Source organism: Acinonyx jubatus, chromosome A2, assembly GCF_027475565.1.
Source record: "Acinonyx jubatus isolate Ajub_Pintada_27869175 chromosome A2, VMU_Ajub_asm_v1.0, whole genome shotgun sequence".
NCBI classification, from domain to species: domain Eukaryota; kingdom Metazoa; phylum Chordata; class Mammalia; order Carnivora; family Felidae; genus Acinonyx; species Acinonyx jubatus.
The window spans coordinates 76,314,428-76,332,181 of record NC_069383.1 but is presented as its reverse complement, the minus strand read 5'-3'; the positions used below and the strand labels follow the sequence as shown (position 1 = coordinate 76,332,181).

Here is a 17,754-nt window from a genome sequence, read left to right as displayed (position 1 = left end):
CTGTCATTCACAAAATTATTAAGAATTATGAGCTTTTATATGCCATTCATGATCTACTCTTTAGGCTAACATTTTTGAATGACTGCTGATAAGTAGGTATAATTACTTCAAATGTCTTATAGGGTCTTCTTCTTATGTGAATCTTTCCAGTATTTTTGGAGTAGGACTCCCCAAAGCATTGAGACTGCAAAAATCTTTTACAACTTATAAATTTTGCATTGACCTGACTCGCATACAAGCCTTCCCTTTCAGGCTCCCTTGCATCCTTCCATTAATTTTAGTAGTTTAAAAGTATATCAGTATTCTACTATAGGAAATGTTTGTTTTCTTTTTTAAACACATTTCTATGAAAATCAAACCAAGAATAAAAAGAACAGCCTATCTCTGGCTCCATGCACACACGTATGTGCCTCTGTGTATATAGTGTATGTATCTTTGTTTTTATTTTCTACATGTGGAAAGTGTCTCCTTCTGAGCCTAATACTCTCTTCCCCAATGACTATGAGATAATGTAAATTATTACTGACCTCTGTATATCTCTTGGGCAAATAGGTGATACAGATTATCGATATCATTACTTCTGATCATTGATATGAAGTCTAAGACTGTAGAAAATATATTCATAAGTGAATTCAGGCCTACTCAGTTTCCTTTTAATTTGCCTTTATTTGGTGTCCAAATTCTTTGTATACAAGTCTGGATTTGAGTGATTTAAAATTTTAAGTAATTAGATATTGAATGCAATGTTTTGTTTTTTGGTTTTTGGTTTTTGGTTTTATGTCCCAGATGCTTATGACATAACTCCTGTCTTACTATCTGGGGTTCTTATTTTGAATAAGTAAGCTATTTCTACTTGAAAAATTCACTTCTGGAAAGTAGACTTAGACTGTTGATGGGCTTGATGTGTTTGGTGGGTTACATTTCAATTTTACAGTATGATGCTAATGAGTCTAGAATTCTAAAATAGGACTTAGTGGTGACCTTTTAAAGACAGAACTCCCATAGACAATTTACTCCATGACAACATGTTTGTCAGGTGGAGCACCAGTTGCATTGGAACTCAGGTAAGAATGTGGAAAACCTTTCTTGGTCATTACTACAAACAGCTAAACCAGATTTCTCCCAGGTGGTAGATCTGTAATCATTTTCATGCAAGGAAGATATTACATGGTACTGTTCTTAATATCTTTTGATTCAGGTGCCTAATTTTGCCTAGGCATTTTTATACTGCTTCAGAAGTCATTGTCTACCAAATTCTGTTTCTATGTTCATTGACAATTGGTTAAGTGAAGCCTGTAAACTGAAAGATTGTTTACTAAGTGTAACAAATTAGAGGTTAGAAAGTGTCCATAATCACTTTGGATTTGGAAATATGATATCTAAAAGGAACTTAAATAGTTCACGCAGAAAGCTCATTTTGTGTTGCTTTTACCAGAGATTGCTTTTATAGACTTTTGCAGGCTTTCCTCCCCTCCAGTAGTGACAATACTTGATTTCTATAAATGTGTGCTGTCAAGCTCTCAGTCCTTATAATTTTCAAATTAATTTGATGTTTGTTTTGCTACTAGGTACTTTGTTGTTTGTAAATATTCTTATAATTTTTTAAATTTAATAATAGTAACTTTTTATCAAGTTTCTAATGATGAAAGTCCAGTGTCAGAAACTCCCTTAAAGCCATTTAAAGACAGGCCTTCTACCTATTAGGCACAGAAAAATAATTTGGAAAAGAAACTTATTTATAACTTCCTTTATTGAATTCCTGTGTTCCCTGCTTTCTTGTATAGCTAAAGAAATACAGTTTTAATGAAAGTCAAGTGAAATTTTCAGTGATACGATTACATACAGTATAGTTGACGTGGTCAATCTCTGTAAGCAAACTGAAACCTAGGAAGGGTTTCTCATAAAACAGAAAACATTTTTTTTCTCTCTCTGTAGTAGGAAAGGAGATAGCATAGAAGTTAATGAGACAGAATTAGAGCCAGGCTATGAGGTTCAAATCTAGTCTCTTTGTGCCCTGGTTAACTCTGCTATAAATTGGGAACAGTATAATTCCAACCTCTTAGAGTATTTGTGAGGAGTAAATATATTAATCTATATAAACATGTAGGGACAGTACCTATATAGTGGGAAGCATTATATAAATATTGGCTATCCTTCTTTATTACATGTTGTATAGCTCATAATATATTTTATGTATTACAGTTATCAGAAGTTTCCTACAATAGATTCTCCTTTAAATAAATTTGTAAGTTTACTCTTCTGTGTCTGAATAGAGAATAGCTCTGGAATAGATCATTTAAATTACATATACTCTCCTGTAATGTTATCATAGAATATATGACATTTCTAGGAAATTAGTTAGGGTTTGGCTACCTTGGGAAATAGATATTAAACCTGAAAAACATACTATTTTTCCTGGATCAGATATATTTGGAAATAATATTGAATTCCATTCTCTTACTTGTCAATATGTCAGTAACACCAAAACTGCCTAAGTCTTTTGAGTTGTTTTTATCTTGACAAAAGAAATATGAGGAAAGTTTAATAATAAACCTTATTAAGTTTCCATACATAATGGAATTTTTCCTCTGTTACAATTCATTTCTCTTAATTTGTTTAACGGAAATCGAAATCACAGTAGCAAATACATGAGGGAAGAAAATTAGTTATCTTCATAGTATATTAACAAAAACACCTATTTTATAATCCAAGATTTTTAAACTTCTAAATTAGAGGAATTTGTAATGGTAATTTGTAATTACTCTTATGTAAAAGCATCCATAAGAATATCAAGACATTGGTGAATTTTGAAGTGCCTGAGAGATAATACATCATTATTAAGTTATATCATTTTGGTTTCTACATTAAGAGTAATCTGTAGATTTTCCACTCCTTTGAACATTGACAATAACCAGGGGTGTTTGGATGGCTTAGTGGTTAGGTATCTGACCCTTGATCTCAGCTCAGGTCTTGATCTCAGAGTTGTGGGTTCAAGACCCACACTGGGCTCCAGCCTGGGTGTGAAGCCTACTAAAAAAGAAAAGAAAATTGATAATAACCAGAAAGTCTCCATTTTCTAAGCAGCTAAATAATCAAAAATTTGTGTAAGGGTTTAAATTAGTCTGACAAACTGTTTTTCTTTTTTAGTTGATCAATCCCAGAGACCTCCAAAGAGGGTAGAGGGAAAAGTATAATGGAGATCATATTGCAACCACAATAGAGACAGAGTTGAGGGGGAAAATTGTGGAGAAATAAACCAAAACTCAGTAAATTGAAGAAAAACATTGAAGAATATCTCTAGAAATTATTTTTTTGTGAGAAGAAATCCAAGTAGTATTTCACTCTTGTTTTACAGAAAAAGTTATCAAAGTCTTGACCAGTTATCAGCTGAAGTTAGCCTTTCTCAGACTTCGCTGGATCCAAGTCATTCACAAGAAGGAGATGGAAAACAAGACACATTAAATTTAATCACTGAAGGTAAGAAAAGAAAAATTTAGTTGGAAATTAGTTTTTCCTGCACTATGTATGCTTTGGTTGCAGAATGTTGAACAGTAGTGGCATTTCTGTGAAGGATGCTAGGAATGAAAGTGCCATTCTGATTTTTAAAGGTCTGGTATTGTTTTTTGGTTTTTTGTTTTTTTCTCATGTGTTTGTGGCTCATGTTCTCAGAAGATTGTAATTTTTCCTTTTATTTCCCTTGCTTCCTGTCCTGTTGTGTTTTTGTTTGTCTGTTTGTTTTAACCCATGCTGATTCGGCTTTTGTGTCTCTACAGCTTACTAAAATGACTAAAATGACCACTTAAAAGGTGGTCGGCCACTGCCATATTGCAATTCGAAAGTCACTTCTCTGTCTTCATCGTTTTAAACTTTACAGCAGCTTTGATACAACTGACCACTTCCTCGTTCTCAAGTCACTTTTGGTTCCTCATTTATTAAGTATTCTGAAAACCTTGGGGAATAGATGTAAGAGTTTTATTTTTTCCTGTTACTGCTTTCAGCTGTGCTCTGTCAACCCCTCTTTCCCTTGTATTGCATCTTCCTGGACAACATCTTGGTTCAATTCCAAAACTTTTCAGGTCATTTTCGTAACCACATTTCTTGTCTAAGACTCAGCCTACGTATTTTTAAGCTTCAGTAGCTTAGTTGATTGCAAGTTATTTTCTTTCCTATCCCCAGCGTATGCTAGGGCTGTGACTCTAGAACTTTGGGTTGGACAAGTGGTGCTGGTGTGATATGGTGCTCACATCTTTTATCTCTGTGACCCAGTTCTCCTTCTGCCAGTGTGTGTGAGGTGAGGGCTAGGGAAAGAGTTCCTTACTGCAGGGGAACCTGCACTCCTCTGTGTCTCCAGTTTCTTCCCTGTCTTCTGCATTGCAGTAAATGGCGCTACCATATGTCTTACTAGATTCTACTACCCTTTACAACTCCAAGTCAGTTTATCAGCAAGTCCTGTTACTCCCCATACAACACATGCTGTCTACATTGACTCATCATCTTCTTCACTATTATAACCCTAGTCTAAGTCACATGGAGCAAGCCTCTTGGATGGACTGCTGCCACAGCTTTTTCTTTGATCTTTCCTCTCTCATTCTTGTCTCCTCGTAGTCCATTCTCCATATCGTAGTCAGGGTTCTTAGAAAATATAAGTCAGAAAATATTATACCCAAACTTAAAGTTCTCCAGTGGTCTCGATGACAATCACATTAAAATCTATACTGCTTATCATGGCCTCCCATATGATCATGTCTTTGCCAACTTCTGCCTTACCTCATACCATTCTTTTGCTTGCTCCCTGCACCCCAGCAAACTGACTTCCTAGCTGTTCCTTCAGTCTGGTTCCTGCCTCCACTCTTTGCAATTGCTTTTCCCACTGCCCTAGATCTTCTTTCTTAAAGTCTTTGAATGGTAACCTCCTTATCAGATCTCTGTTGAAATATCTCTTTAAAGAAGTTTTCCTTGACTACCATACTTTAAGTAACCATCCCCATTTCCATATCCACCCACTCCAGACACTCTATCACATTGCCCTGTGTTATGTTATGATTCTTGTCTCTAACTCGCCACTAAAATGTAAGCTTCATGAGGGTAGGGAAACTTACCCATATTTTTCACCAGTGTGTTACTAGGGCCTGTCACATAATAGACAATTATTAAATGTTTTTTGATAGAATAAGTATATAATGAATGAATGTCTTAGAATGTGAGGTACAAGGTGTGGATAGTATAAAAATTCAGGTAACAAGAAGGCTCAGGCAATGGGAAATTTTGTTAAGCTGAATGTTCTGCTTCTTTTAAGAGTTGTTGAAATGTTCTCAGAGGGCCTTAAGTCTATATTGATAGTTTTGTAAATACTGTGTACTGACTACATGTGAATCTTTTTTTGATGACGTGGATAATAAAGATAGCATAATAGAGTATCCTAATGGCACTAATGTAAATGGAAGAGAGTAAACTGAGTTCACTGTCACAATTTAGAATATGTATATTTTAAAAATTAATTCAGTAGTGGATTTACTTGTGATGACTCTCAATGTAAAAGACACATTTATTTAGTATTTTAATCAATTTATAATTATAGTCATTTTAACAGCAATAGGTCATGATTAATAATGGGTAATTTTTATACTATAAAAATAAACATATAGAAGAGTGATGACTGGGTGAATCATAGAGAATTTTTAGGGCAGTGAAACTACTCTGTATGATAGTAAAATGGTGGATGCATGTCCTTATAAATTGGTCCAACCCATAGAATGTGCAGCACCAAAAGTGAACCCTAATGTAACCTGTCAACCCTGCTTGATAATGATATGTTTGTGTAGGGTTTATCATTTGTAACAAATGTACCACTCTGGTGGGGGATGTTCATAATGGGAGAGGCTTTGTATAGAGATACGGAAAATCTCTGTACATTCTGCTTATTACTTTTGCTATGAACCTAAAACTACTCTAAAAAATAAAATGTGTAAACACACATACACACACAGAGAAGTTTTGGCTTTAAGAATTCAAGGTTAAATAACAGATGAAATATTATTTATAGACTTTCCATACCCAAATATCTAATAGAATGATAAAAAAAAAAGAATAAATTCACCAACTGAAACCCAACAACAAAAAGGACTTCATTTAGGATTGTGTAAAACTAAAGAAAAAATTGTAAAACTTGAAGGACACACATCCTTTCCACTCATAGCATCCTTACCCTCTCCACCCCCATAAAAGCCATACAATTAGGAAACTGCTTTGATACACTGACACAGGAGGCTGCTCTTGAATGAAAAGTTTCACCAGCCAATCAAATCAGCTAGACTTCCTATGTGTACAAAATTACTGTTTTTTTTAAATGCCTAAATTGCGGAAAACAATTCTGATAAAACCCTCCGCTAGAAAAACAATAGTGAAGCAGGAAAAAAAAAAAATCCTGTAATACAACCATACGATTTTATTCAGTATCTTCAAACAAGCATTTAAAGATAGGATAAAAACATTTTAAATTAGAAGTCAAAAACTAGGAACAGAAATGTTCCAGAAACAGAAAGAAATGAATTGGTAGTTGATTACACTCTGGAAAGAAATGTAGAAAAAGGCAAAATTATATCAGAAGTAAATATTAAAGAATAAGCTGTCTAAAGAATAGATTTGAAAGAGAACTTAATAAAGAACACTGAAGAAAAGCAGGAAAGGAACCAAGAGAATGAAAATGCAATGAAGAAAGAAGTAAAATGAGTCAGGAAGTGTTTGAATTGAAGTCAAGCAAAGAAGATCTATCAGTGAAGTCACTGAGGAAGATAAAACAGTGGAGCAGAACTAATACTGAATCTCTAATCCGAGAAAAATATCTGGAAATAAAAGACTAAAATCTACAAATTGACAGGGCTGACAAAGTGCCTGAGAAAATTAACCAGTATTAATCACCAGCAAGACATATGGTATTAAAACAATTAGGCATTAAAAATAAAAAAAAAAAAAAAACCATACTCAGGGCTTCTAGGCAAAAAGATCGAGTAATTCATAAGGGGAAGAGGATGAGATTAGCATTACACTTCTCTAGTTGTATAAAGGATAAAGGTAACAACTAGAACAAAACTACAAACCATTCCAAATAATATGAAGTTAAAACAGAAAGTAAGACTTGTTATCCTGTAGAAAAAGAAACAGCAAGTAAGAAAAGCTGAAATTACCCATTTCTAAAAAATGACAATAAAAACTCATCATAGCACTTTGTGAGATTTATTTAAGCCAATCAGAGGAAAGTGTATAATTTTTATATATATACCTTTTCATTAAAAAGAAAGAAAATAAATGAATCAAGTTTCCTAGACCAATATGGCAAGAAAAACAAAGTAAATAAAAAAGCCAATGAAGAAAATAATAAAGATAAAACCACAAATTGAGATAAAGAATAGAAAAACAGATCTAATTAATGAACAATCATTTTTCTTTTAAAATTAACAAATTAGAGACCTAGCTAATAACAAAGGCAGAAAGAACAAATAAAAGTGTAGGGGATAAATATAATTTGATACAGTATGAAAAATTAAAAAATAAAAAATTATAGCCCAGTATCACTTATATTGATAAGTGATTCTAAATAATATATTAGTTAACAGAATCTTAGCCACACAAAAAGAAATGGTATACAATGACCATGCACATTTAACCCATGAATGTAAGTTTAATTCAATATTATGAAATCTATTAATATAATACCATAATAATAGGTCTAAGATAGAAAAGGTTGTCCCCACAGATGACAAAAAAGCCCTGAACAGAATTCAACATTGTGTGACACATTTAAGAAAAAAGAACTAAATAATAGTTCTTTTCCATGAGTATGTATGAATGTCTCTGTCCCAAAGCGGGTATCTTACTTAATGAGGAAATACTAAGATACCACATTGATTCTACCACTGTTTAATGTTATACTAGAGGTAGTAGCTAGCACATTTAAAGAAGAAACTTCTAGAGACAGGAGAGTTGGATTTTTGCAGATGATGGCATGAACCTGGAAAACAAGAGAAATAATACTTAGACAATAAAAGTAGTTATATGAAGTAGCAAAATATAAAATTATACAGAAATCATTAGCTTTTACATGTACAAACAATAATCAGTAAGAGACTCTGTTAGTGTGTGTGTGGGGGTGACATTTTAAATAGCAACAGAAAAGATAAAATATTTAGAGTTTGCACATTTAGTGTTAAATTTATTCCTAGTAAGAGGAGAGCTATAAACCATCCTGAAGGGACATAAAAGTAGACACAAGGAAATGGAAAAAAATACTTTAAGTCTTCCCCAAGTTAATGTAAAGTTACATGCTTTTACTTTCTAAGCCAGCAGTCACACATCTGGGAATTTACCCTGAAGAAATACTTAAGCAGTACAAAAATATAAATGCACAAGATTATTCTGCTCATTTAGCATTCCTTAACATTCTGCACTATTCCCTCACTGCTTATCATATTTTAAGGAATTTCTCTAGCTATCCTTTTTAAAATTTAACTATTTTGAGGTGAGTGTGGATTCAAATGCACTTAAGATCCGTGTACCCTTCACCCAGTTTGCCTCCGTGGTGGCATCTTACAAAACTATAGTACAGCATCACATCCATGAAACTGATGGTATGATCCAGTGATTTCATTCAGACTTACATGTATTCATCACTGTGTGTTTTTAGTTTTGTGCAGTTTTATCCCATGTACAGGTGTGTGTACACATTGCTAGAGTCAAGATACAGAATAGTTACATCATCACCAGGGTCCCTTGTACTGCCCTTCAGTAATCATACCCACCTCCTTCCCAGCCTTGCCCTATCTCTGCCCCTTCCCTAACCCATGGCCAACACCAGTCTGTTCTTCATTACTATAATTTTGTCATGAAGTTATGAAGGGAACTTGTAAATCAGACAGTATATAGACTGTTGGGATTGGCATTTTTATTTTCACTGAGCATAGCTCCCCTGAGATCTATCCAAATTGTTCTGTGTATCGATGATTTATTCCTTTTTATTGCTAAAATATATTCTGTGGTATGTATATATTATCACCTTTGTTTAAAAACCCCTCATTGAAGGACATTTGAGTTGTTTGCATTTGGGGGCAGTAAAGCTGCTACTATAGTCTGAATGTTTGTGTCTGCCAGACTCATAATTTCTGGTGTGATGATATCAGAATGTGGGCTTTGGGAGGTGATTAGGTCACGAGGGTAGGGCCATCAGGAACAGGATTAGTGTTCTTAAAGAGACCCCAGAGAGCTCCTTTGCTCTTCAGTCATGTTGGGACACAGTGAGAAGATGGCTGGGCTGTGAACTGGATATAGGCCATCACTAGGCATGGAATGTGCAGGTAACTTGATCTTGGATTTCCCAGCCTCCAAAATTATGAGAAATCAAAACCAGAAAATAAATTTCTTTTGTTTGAGCTGCCACTCAATTTATGGTATCTCTGTTCTAGCAGCCTGAATGGGCTAAGCTGCTATGAAGGTTTGTTTGCAGGTTTTTGTGTGAACCTAAGCCTTCATCTCTCTGGAATATATACCTAGGAATACAGTTGCTGGGTTGTATGGCAGTTGCATGTCTAACTTGATAAGAAACCACCAGACTTTTTCAGTGTACCCTTCTGCATTCCCACCACCATTGGATGAGCAATTGAGTGTCTCTACCTCCATGCCAACAAGGGGTGGTGTCACTATTTTTTATTTTAGCCATTGTGGTTGATATGCAGTCATATCTCATTGTGTCTTAATTTGCATTTCCCTGGTGGCAGATAGTGTTCATTATCTTTTCGTGTGCTCATTTGCCATCTGTATATTCCAGTGAACTACCTCTTTGCTTATTTTACCTGTTCTTTAATTGGATTATTTTTTGTTTTTTTTTTTCCTGTTGAGTTTTGAGAGTTCAATAGATAATTATAAAATTGATGCTTGCAGTTAACACCAAGATGTGGTGGGCAAAAGTATGAATGTTTTTTATGCTCTCTAAATATAGAGTAATCTTTTACAAATTAAATCTCAAAAAAAATTTTTATTAGAAGTTCAGCATTTCTTTTACTGGCCTTTTCTTATATTGAATTTCAGTTAAAAATAAAATGAAAACTTTATGAGAAGTATATCATATGAATTTTATAATATTTTTCTGTCAGAATGTAAGCTGAATGGTAATTTAAAATTTCTTGTGTGCTTTACTCTGTTGATTAAATTTTTACAATGAATGTATGTCACTTTTATAAACATAGTAGATTGTTTTTTCCATCTAAAAACAAACAGTGGAAGCCAAATATGTCAAGATTTAAAAGTAATTAATTTTGGTGGTGGAACTGTAAATCATTGTTAGTTTATATATTTATGCATTTTTAGTTACAAATATTTTTATTAACTCCATATGAACAATCTTAAGAAATAGAGATTTGTTACTTATGACTTGAAAAAAATAGAAATTTATGCTTGTATTCTAAAATTTGATTCAGGCCTTTTATGCCTTTACATAGAATAACCTTTTATGTGTTTACATTCCTCAAGGATGTATTTTAATGAATAATACAGTAGAAAGGTATAAAAAAAAAAGCAATTCTACATTCCCACTGATTGCTAAATAAAAGAATATCTCAGAAGTTAAAATGGCACCATAATTGTTGAAGGAAAAGGGTGAGAAGTTGTCATTTTTTTCAAGAAGTTTTTATTGGGGCGCCTGGGTGGCTCAGTCGGTTGAGTGTCCGACTTCAGCTCAGGTCACGATCTCGCGGTCCGTGAGTTCGAGCCCCGCGTCGGGCTCTGGGCTGATGGCTCAGAGCCTGGAGCCTGCTTCCAACTCTGTGTCTCCCTCTCTCTCTGCCCCTCCCCAGTTCATGCTCTGTCTCTCTCTGTCTCAAAAATAAATAAAAAACGTTAAAAAATAAAAAAAAAGGTTTTATTAATCCTTCTTATGTGACAATTCCTATTACAGTATTACTAGTTAGCTACCTATGTCTCAGCAAATCTTTTTATTTTTGAGAGAGAGAGAGAGAGAGAGAGAGAGAGAGAGAGAGAGAGAGAGAGAGAAGGGCAGAGCGAGGGACAGAGGACAAAGCGGGATCTGCGCTGACAGCAGACAGCGCAGTGCGGGGCTTGAACTCATGAACTGACTTAGCTGAAGTCAGATGTTCAACCAGCTGAGCCATCCAGGCGTCCCATATTTCAGCAAATCTAAGATGACTTGGGTTTTAAAATACACCATTATTTTATGTGGCTCCCCCAAAAGAAAAGAGCCAACAATTAAATCATAACATTGTTTACATATCTCTTAGCATTTTTTTACATTTATTTTAAAAGATCCTTTAGGCTTTCAAAAACTATTGTAATTTACTTAACATAAAATTCACCATTGTAAAGTGTAGAGTTGATTAGTGTTTAGTGTATTCACTGTGTTGTGCAACCATCACCACTAATCCCAGAGCATTGCCATCAACCAATGAAGAAGCACTGCACCTGTTAGTAGTTGGTCCCAATTCCTCCCTCCCCCAGTCTTTGAGTAACTACTAATGTACTTACTGTCTCTTTGGATTTGTCTACTCTGGACATTTAATATAATAAAGTCATATAATATGTAGCCTTTCTTGTGTAGGTTCTCCTACTTAGCATTGTGTTTTCACAGTTCGTCCATGTTGTACCAAGTCTCAGTGCTTCATTCCCTTCAGTGCACAAGTAATATTCCATTGTATGGTTATACCACAGTTTGTTTATCCACTCATCATTTGGGCATTTGGATAGTTTCCACTTTGGGGCAGTTATGAATAATGTTGCTATGAGCATTCACATACAAGTTTTTGTGTGAACGCATATTTTACTTCTCTTGGGTATATAACTAGGAATGGAATTGGTTAGAACATATGTGTAACCATTTGAGGAGCTGCTAAACTTTTTCACAGCAATTGTATTATTTCATAATCCCCCCAGCAACGTATGTGTATCATTTTCTCCACACCCTCACCAAGATTTGTTATTGACAGTCTTTATAATTATAGCATCTTAGTGGGTATCAAATGGAGTTTCATGGTTTTGATCTGCATTGCCCTAATGAGTAATAACATTGAGCGTCTTTTCATGTGCTTATTGGCCATTTGTATATCATCTTCAGATAAATGCCTATTCAACTCCTCTGACAATTTAAAAATTGCATTGCCTTTTTTTTTTTTTTACTTGCAATGTATATTTTGAATAGTAGGCCCTTGTCAGATGTAGGATTTACAAATATTTTTTTCCATTCTGAGGGATGTCTTTCTACTTTCCTGCTAGTGTTGACTCACAAAATTTTTAGTTTTGACAAAGTCCCATTTAACTGATTTTTCTTGTGGTTGCTTTTGCTTTTGGTGTCACATCTAAGAAACCATTGCCTAATCCAAAGTCATGTAGATTTACTCGTGTGTTTCTTTTTAAGAGTGTTATAGTTTTAGATCTTACTTGATTTAAGTTTTTGTATATGGTGTGGGCTGATTGTCCAGCTTGATTCTTTTGCATGTGGATATTCATTTGCCTCTGGATCATTTGTTGAAAAGACTATTCTTTCCCCCAACTGAATGGTCCTAGGACTCTTTATTGAAATGCATTACCCATACATGTATGGGCTTATTTCTGGATTCTCAGTTCTGTTCTGTTGGTCTGTATGCCTGTACCAGTGCATATTCATACTATAGTACCACACTGTCTTTATGTTTATACTATTTATGTTTTGAAATCAGGAGTTTGTTCTTTTTCAAGATTGTTTTGGCTATTTGGACTCCACTAAATTTCCATAGGAATTTTAGAATCAGCTTGTTATTTCTAGAAAAAAAGGCAGTTAGAATTTTGATGGGGATTACACAATATGTAGATAAAATTGGGAGATAGTGCCATTTTAACAATATTGTCTTCGAATCCATGGAAAAATGGAATGTTTCCCCACTTGTTTCAACCTTGAATTTTCTCAACAGTAGTATGTAGTTGTCAGTGTACAACTCTTGCACTTCATTTGAATTTATTCCTATTTTATTCTTGTAGATTCTATTATAAATGGAATTGCTTTCTCAATTTTATTTTCTGATTATTCATTGCTTCTTGTATTAGACTTTAAGCATAGATTTAAAAAATTACTGGACCTCCTCTGTATCTGTAAAAAGGAAAATAAAAGTGAATTCAGTTGTAAAGAACTTCTTTGTATTCAGAGTCAGTCTCTTCTGAATCATTTAATCAAAATTGTCAGTGGCTGTCTTTGCTTACAGTAGCATTTTCTGTGTCAACAGTGAACCATTTCCCAAAACAATCCTCCACTGATACAGGGATTTTCTCTCAAGGTACTAAGTATCCTGTACATTTTTATGTGTACACTTTGCTATCCGCCTGAGAGTTTCTTTTTCTTCCTCAATTAAATCAAACACTTCTGCAGGTTAAATAGCTTCCCTTCAAAGGCCAGAGGAATTCCATGGCAAATTGACGTTTGACGTCTTAACAGAAATCCTTCATGGTGCATGAATCAGTCACACCAATTGCTTGTTGCTTTAAAATTTCTTTTATCTAGTCTGAGGAATTTCTTCTGCCTTCATTTATACACTTGGCATGTGATAAGCAATCCTTCTGTGTAGGTCACCAAGCTTCATCTACTTGCAGGGTTTGTCCCAAGTGCTATGTGTTGTTTTACCAGAAAGTGTGAATTGTAGTAATTCTTTAATGAAGATTTGCTTCAGTAATAGGAAATTTACATCCTACTGTCTGTTTTCATACTCTTCTATCAACAAACAACTACTAATTTGAAAGGGAAATTGTAAGTTTTTGAAGGTTTTTTTGGCCTTCATAAAAGTAAGTCTGTTAGAGATTGCTATGAGCACCCATGGCCACCGTTAATCCATGTGCATGCAAAAACAACTGTGTCACAACTCCCTCTTTGCCAGCTCCAACTACTACAGGCAGTGGTTCCAGTTTGAAATTTTATCGCACAAAATTCTGACCACCCCTTTTCTTGACCTTTGATCACAAAAAGGTAACATGTTCCTTATATAACAGGTTAACATAACATTTTCCCTATGTTTATGTGTTTATGATAGTGGCTAAGGAATCTGTGTAGGCATTCCTTAAAATTAGGATATAGTTTACTGCCTCTTCATTTCCCCATTGGCCCCTCCGTCCCCACTCAGACTTCCTTATAGAGTTGGTGATCTCACCTTTACCTTATGTTTCTCACTGTACTTCCTGCATTTTATTATTATTTTCTGTGTGTCTGTTTCTACCTTGCATTAAGCTCCCTACAGGCAAGAAGTGGTTCCTTTTATTTGTATCACAATATCTGGCATTGTGCTGAATGACTTCTAACTTAGTAATATTTGTAGCAGTACCATCTGAAGACTTGTAGAGTCCAGACTCTTTATCCGTAAGTTTAAAACAAAAGGGATCTTTCTTGCTATAAAATGAAAATCTATTTGCTGCTTCTTATGACTAACTTGTTTCTGCTAGGAACTACTACTTTTCCATTTGTCTGAGCTAGAAAGTTTTGTTAACCTTGACTAGTTATTTCCTCCCATATCAAAAAATTGTTAAAATATCAACACATAGTTTAACATATTTATTTTTTAATTCATATAGTAATTTTATACGTATATGTGTATGCATAAGTTACTGTTGACATCACAATATTCAAGAATATTTTGGAATAATCAGTTATAATTCTGTATCTTAACGCTTCCTTTTGCTTATTTCCTTTTTTTAAAGTTAGAGCGCATGCATGTGCACACACACACACACACACACACACACACACACACACACACAGTGGGGGGAGGGGCAGAGAGAGAGGAGGGGAGAGAGAATCCCAAGCAGACTCTGCATTGTCAGTGTGGAGGGCTTGAACTCATGAATCCCATGATCATGACCTGAGCCGAAATCAAGAGTCAGATGCTTAACTGACTGAGCCATCCAGGTGCCCTTTTTTGCTCATTTCCTTTTTATATTTTATTTCCTTTTATAGTTGCATGGCTGCAGTCACAACATAACCATTTTTGGAATCTTGTGCATTTTTTTTCTACTTTTATTTTTAAATGAAGGCTTACAGTGAAGTCTCTTGGCTTTCTTGAGGGTAACAGACTGCCCTGCATGTTCCCCAGCATCAGTATTTTCAGAGGCTGGCCGTGTGTCTGCAAAGGCTGGCTTTCATAGGTGGCTCCCCACCCCCCACTGTGCTCTCCTGGATATGCCCCACTCAGCTCTGCTGTATGATTTGTTTGTTGGGGCACAACTGAGGACTTTGTGTACCTTTGTTTTCTTCCCCCACTCCAACTTTTTTTTTTTTTTATAATTTCAAATCTACAGAAAAGTTGAAAGAACAGAAGAATGAACACCCCTGTATGCTTTACCATGATTCACCAATGTAACCATTTTGCCACACTTGTATTATGTTGCTCTTGTTTTTGTGGGCACATACTCCCTTCATTTACTCCTGTATCTGCCTTTTCTGTTGTGCTCAACCATCTGAAAGTGAATTGCAGGTTTCATAAACTTCATCTGTAAGTATGTCAGCATATATCTCTTAGGGATAAGGATGTCTTCTTACAAAGCCATACCATTATGATCCTTAGGCACTTTAACATCAATACACTATTACCTGATAGTTTGTTAATATTCTTGTCTCAGCATGTCCAGTAATATCATTTAAAAGCCTTTATTTTTTTTGGTATGTCCAGAATCCGATCAAGGATCACATATTATTTACTTTTCATTCTCTTTGGTGTCCTTTCATCTAGCAGAGCACCCACCAACTTGGCTTTTTCTGTCACACACGTTTGTATATTGAAGAGCCCAAGTCAGTTGTTTTGTTAAATGTCCCACGATTTAATTTGTCTGATGTTCATTATTATCAAATTCAGATTAAACATATGTGCATTAACAACATAAATGATACATCTTTGTCAGTGCATCTCATCAGGTCACTGTCCTTTTTGAACAGTGACCCTTAAAGATGGCTTCTATGTCCTTTCGACACTCCCCCAGTCTATCATAGCTTCCTCACTTTGTGGTGAAAAAAGACGTTTACATTTCATGCCCACACCCAGAATCAGCTATTTCTTTAAGAAGACTTACCTCCTTATACTGGGAAATGTTAGAGGCCATAATTTAGCTTTAGGGGTCCCTGTTGCTACTAGAATAGTCATTGTTCCTAGCCTGTGGAAGAGTTAGGAAAAATTTTTTTAAAGAAAAATATACTTTAAATTTATTTTACAATTTAAGATTCAGGGTTTCTGTGCACTTGATTTTATATTTTGACATGTTATGGTGAATATATTGGTTCCTAATTTATATGAACATAATTACTTATTTGCTTTATCCTACTATATATTAATTTCAAAATAACAGTATCTATGTTATTACTAAAATGTGGTAAGATTTCTTTCTAATTATTTTATCTTGAGAATATATGCTAGAGTCCAGTTACTGTGCTGAAAGTTCATTTCAGTTCTGTTCACTTCTGCTTTCATAGTTAACTATTTTTATTTTTGAATTATCTTTTTAAAATACAAGTAAGTTCAAATAATTTACATGCCCCTCTTCTAGATAGAAGGTAACATGCTATACGCTATTCTGCAGTTTGCTTTTTTCACTTGACAGTGAAATCACTACCTAGCAGTACATAGAGATCTTTCTGATTCTTTTACAGCTGTATAGTACCTCATTGTGTAACTATGTTAGACATATAGGTGGTTTAGCTTTTGCATTACTGTATGATTGTATTAAAAAAAAAAAGTTACCTAAGTATAGACTTGCACAGAATTGCAGACAGTACTCAAACAGATTCTTGTGTGCCAGTGTTTGCAGCTGCACTCTTTACAATAATCAAAAGGTAGACACAACCTAAGTGTCTGTACAGATGAATGGGTAAACAAAAAGTAGTGTATACATACAAAGGGATATTATGCAGCCGTAAAAAAGGAATGGGGTTCTGATACATACAACATGGATGAACCTTAGGAGACATGGTAAGTGAAATAAAGCCAGACACAAAAGGGCAAATATTGTATGATCCTACTGGTAGGAATAACGTATGGTAGGCAAATTCATTGACAGAAAGTAGATTAGAGTTTCCAGAGATTGGGGGTAAGGGGAGAATGGATAGTTACTGCTTAAATGGGTAGAGAGTTTCTGTTTGGAGTGATGAATATTTTGGAAATAGTGGTGATGGTTGCGCAATACTATAGATAAAATTAATGCCACTGAGTTGTACAGTTAAAGTAGAAATTTAGAGAGACTATCCAAAGCAGTTAAGTCCCAGGAGCATTTAACAGGAACTCCAGAATGTTGACCCGAAATGGGTCTCTAAGCTTAAACGTGAAAAGGGTGCTTGAAACACCTAAATCTTTTGGTCGTGAAATAACGCCATAAACATTTTAAATTTGAATTTAACAGTCTTTTTCATAACTTTTTCTAACGCTTTTATATTTTCCTGTATTTTACTTGTCAGCAGAACTATGCAGTTAACATAACTCGTCATATTTAGTATCTGTTCTCATTTTATTAAGCACATAGGCTCCGAGAAGATGCTTTTCCTAAGGCCATACAGCCAAAAGGGACTAGGAACGCTCTTGGGTCCCAGTACAGTTCCTACAGTCATGATTCGTTAATTATATAATTATTTAATGACCATCTCCTGTGTGCTAGGCACTGGGACTATAATAATAAACCACAAATTCCATGTCCTTTCTCAGTGTACAGTTTAGAAAAAGAGCCCCACAATTATCATACGTATCATAGTATATAGTACTA

General features: G+C 34.8%; 2 protein-coding genes across 12 annotated transcripts in view; one reads left to right on the top strand and one right to left on the bottom strand.

Annotated features, from left to right (window-relative positions):
- The window catches only part of RUNDC3B (RUN domain containing 3B), a 149,480-nt gene that overhangs the window by 124,889 nt on the left and 6,837 nt on the right, over positions 1 to 17,754 (top strand). For 9 of the 10 annotated variants that reach the window (XR_008296876.1, XR_008296875.1, XM_053218507.1 and 6 more), the window contains one exon: positions 3,356 to 3,477. Coding sequence is in view for 8 of the 10 variants with exons in the window: in XM_053218507.1 (XP_053074482.1) it covers positions 3,356 to 3,477 (122 nt within the window). In the remaining 2 variants the exon portion in view is untranslated. Of the gene's footprint in view, positions 1 to 3,355; positions 3,478 to 17,754 lie in introns of those variants that run through there. The other variant, XM_053218508.1, reaches the window with a different exon arrangement.
- The window catches only part of SLC25A40 (solute carrier family 25 member 40), a 68,172-nt gene continuing 58,319 nt past the window's right edge, over positions 7,902 to 17,754 (bottom strand). For both annotated transcript variants that reach the window (XR_003424555.2, XR_003424553.2), the window contains one exon: positions 7,902 to 8,008. The gene's annotated coding sequence lies outside the window, so the exon portion shown is untranslated. The remainder of the gene's footprint in view (positions 8,009 to 17,754) is intronic.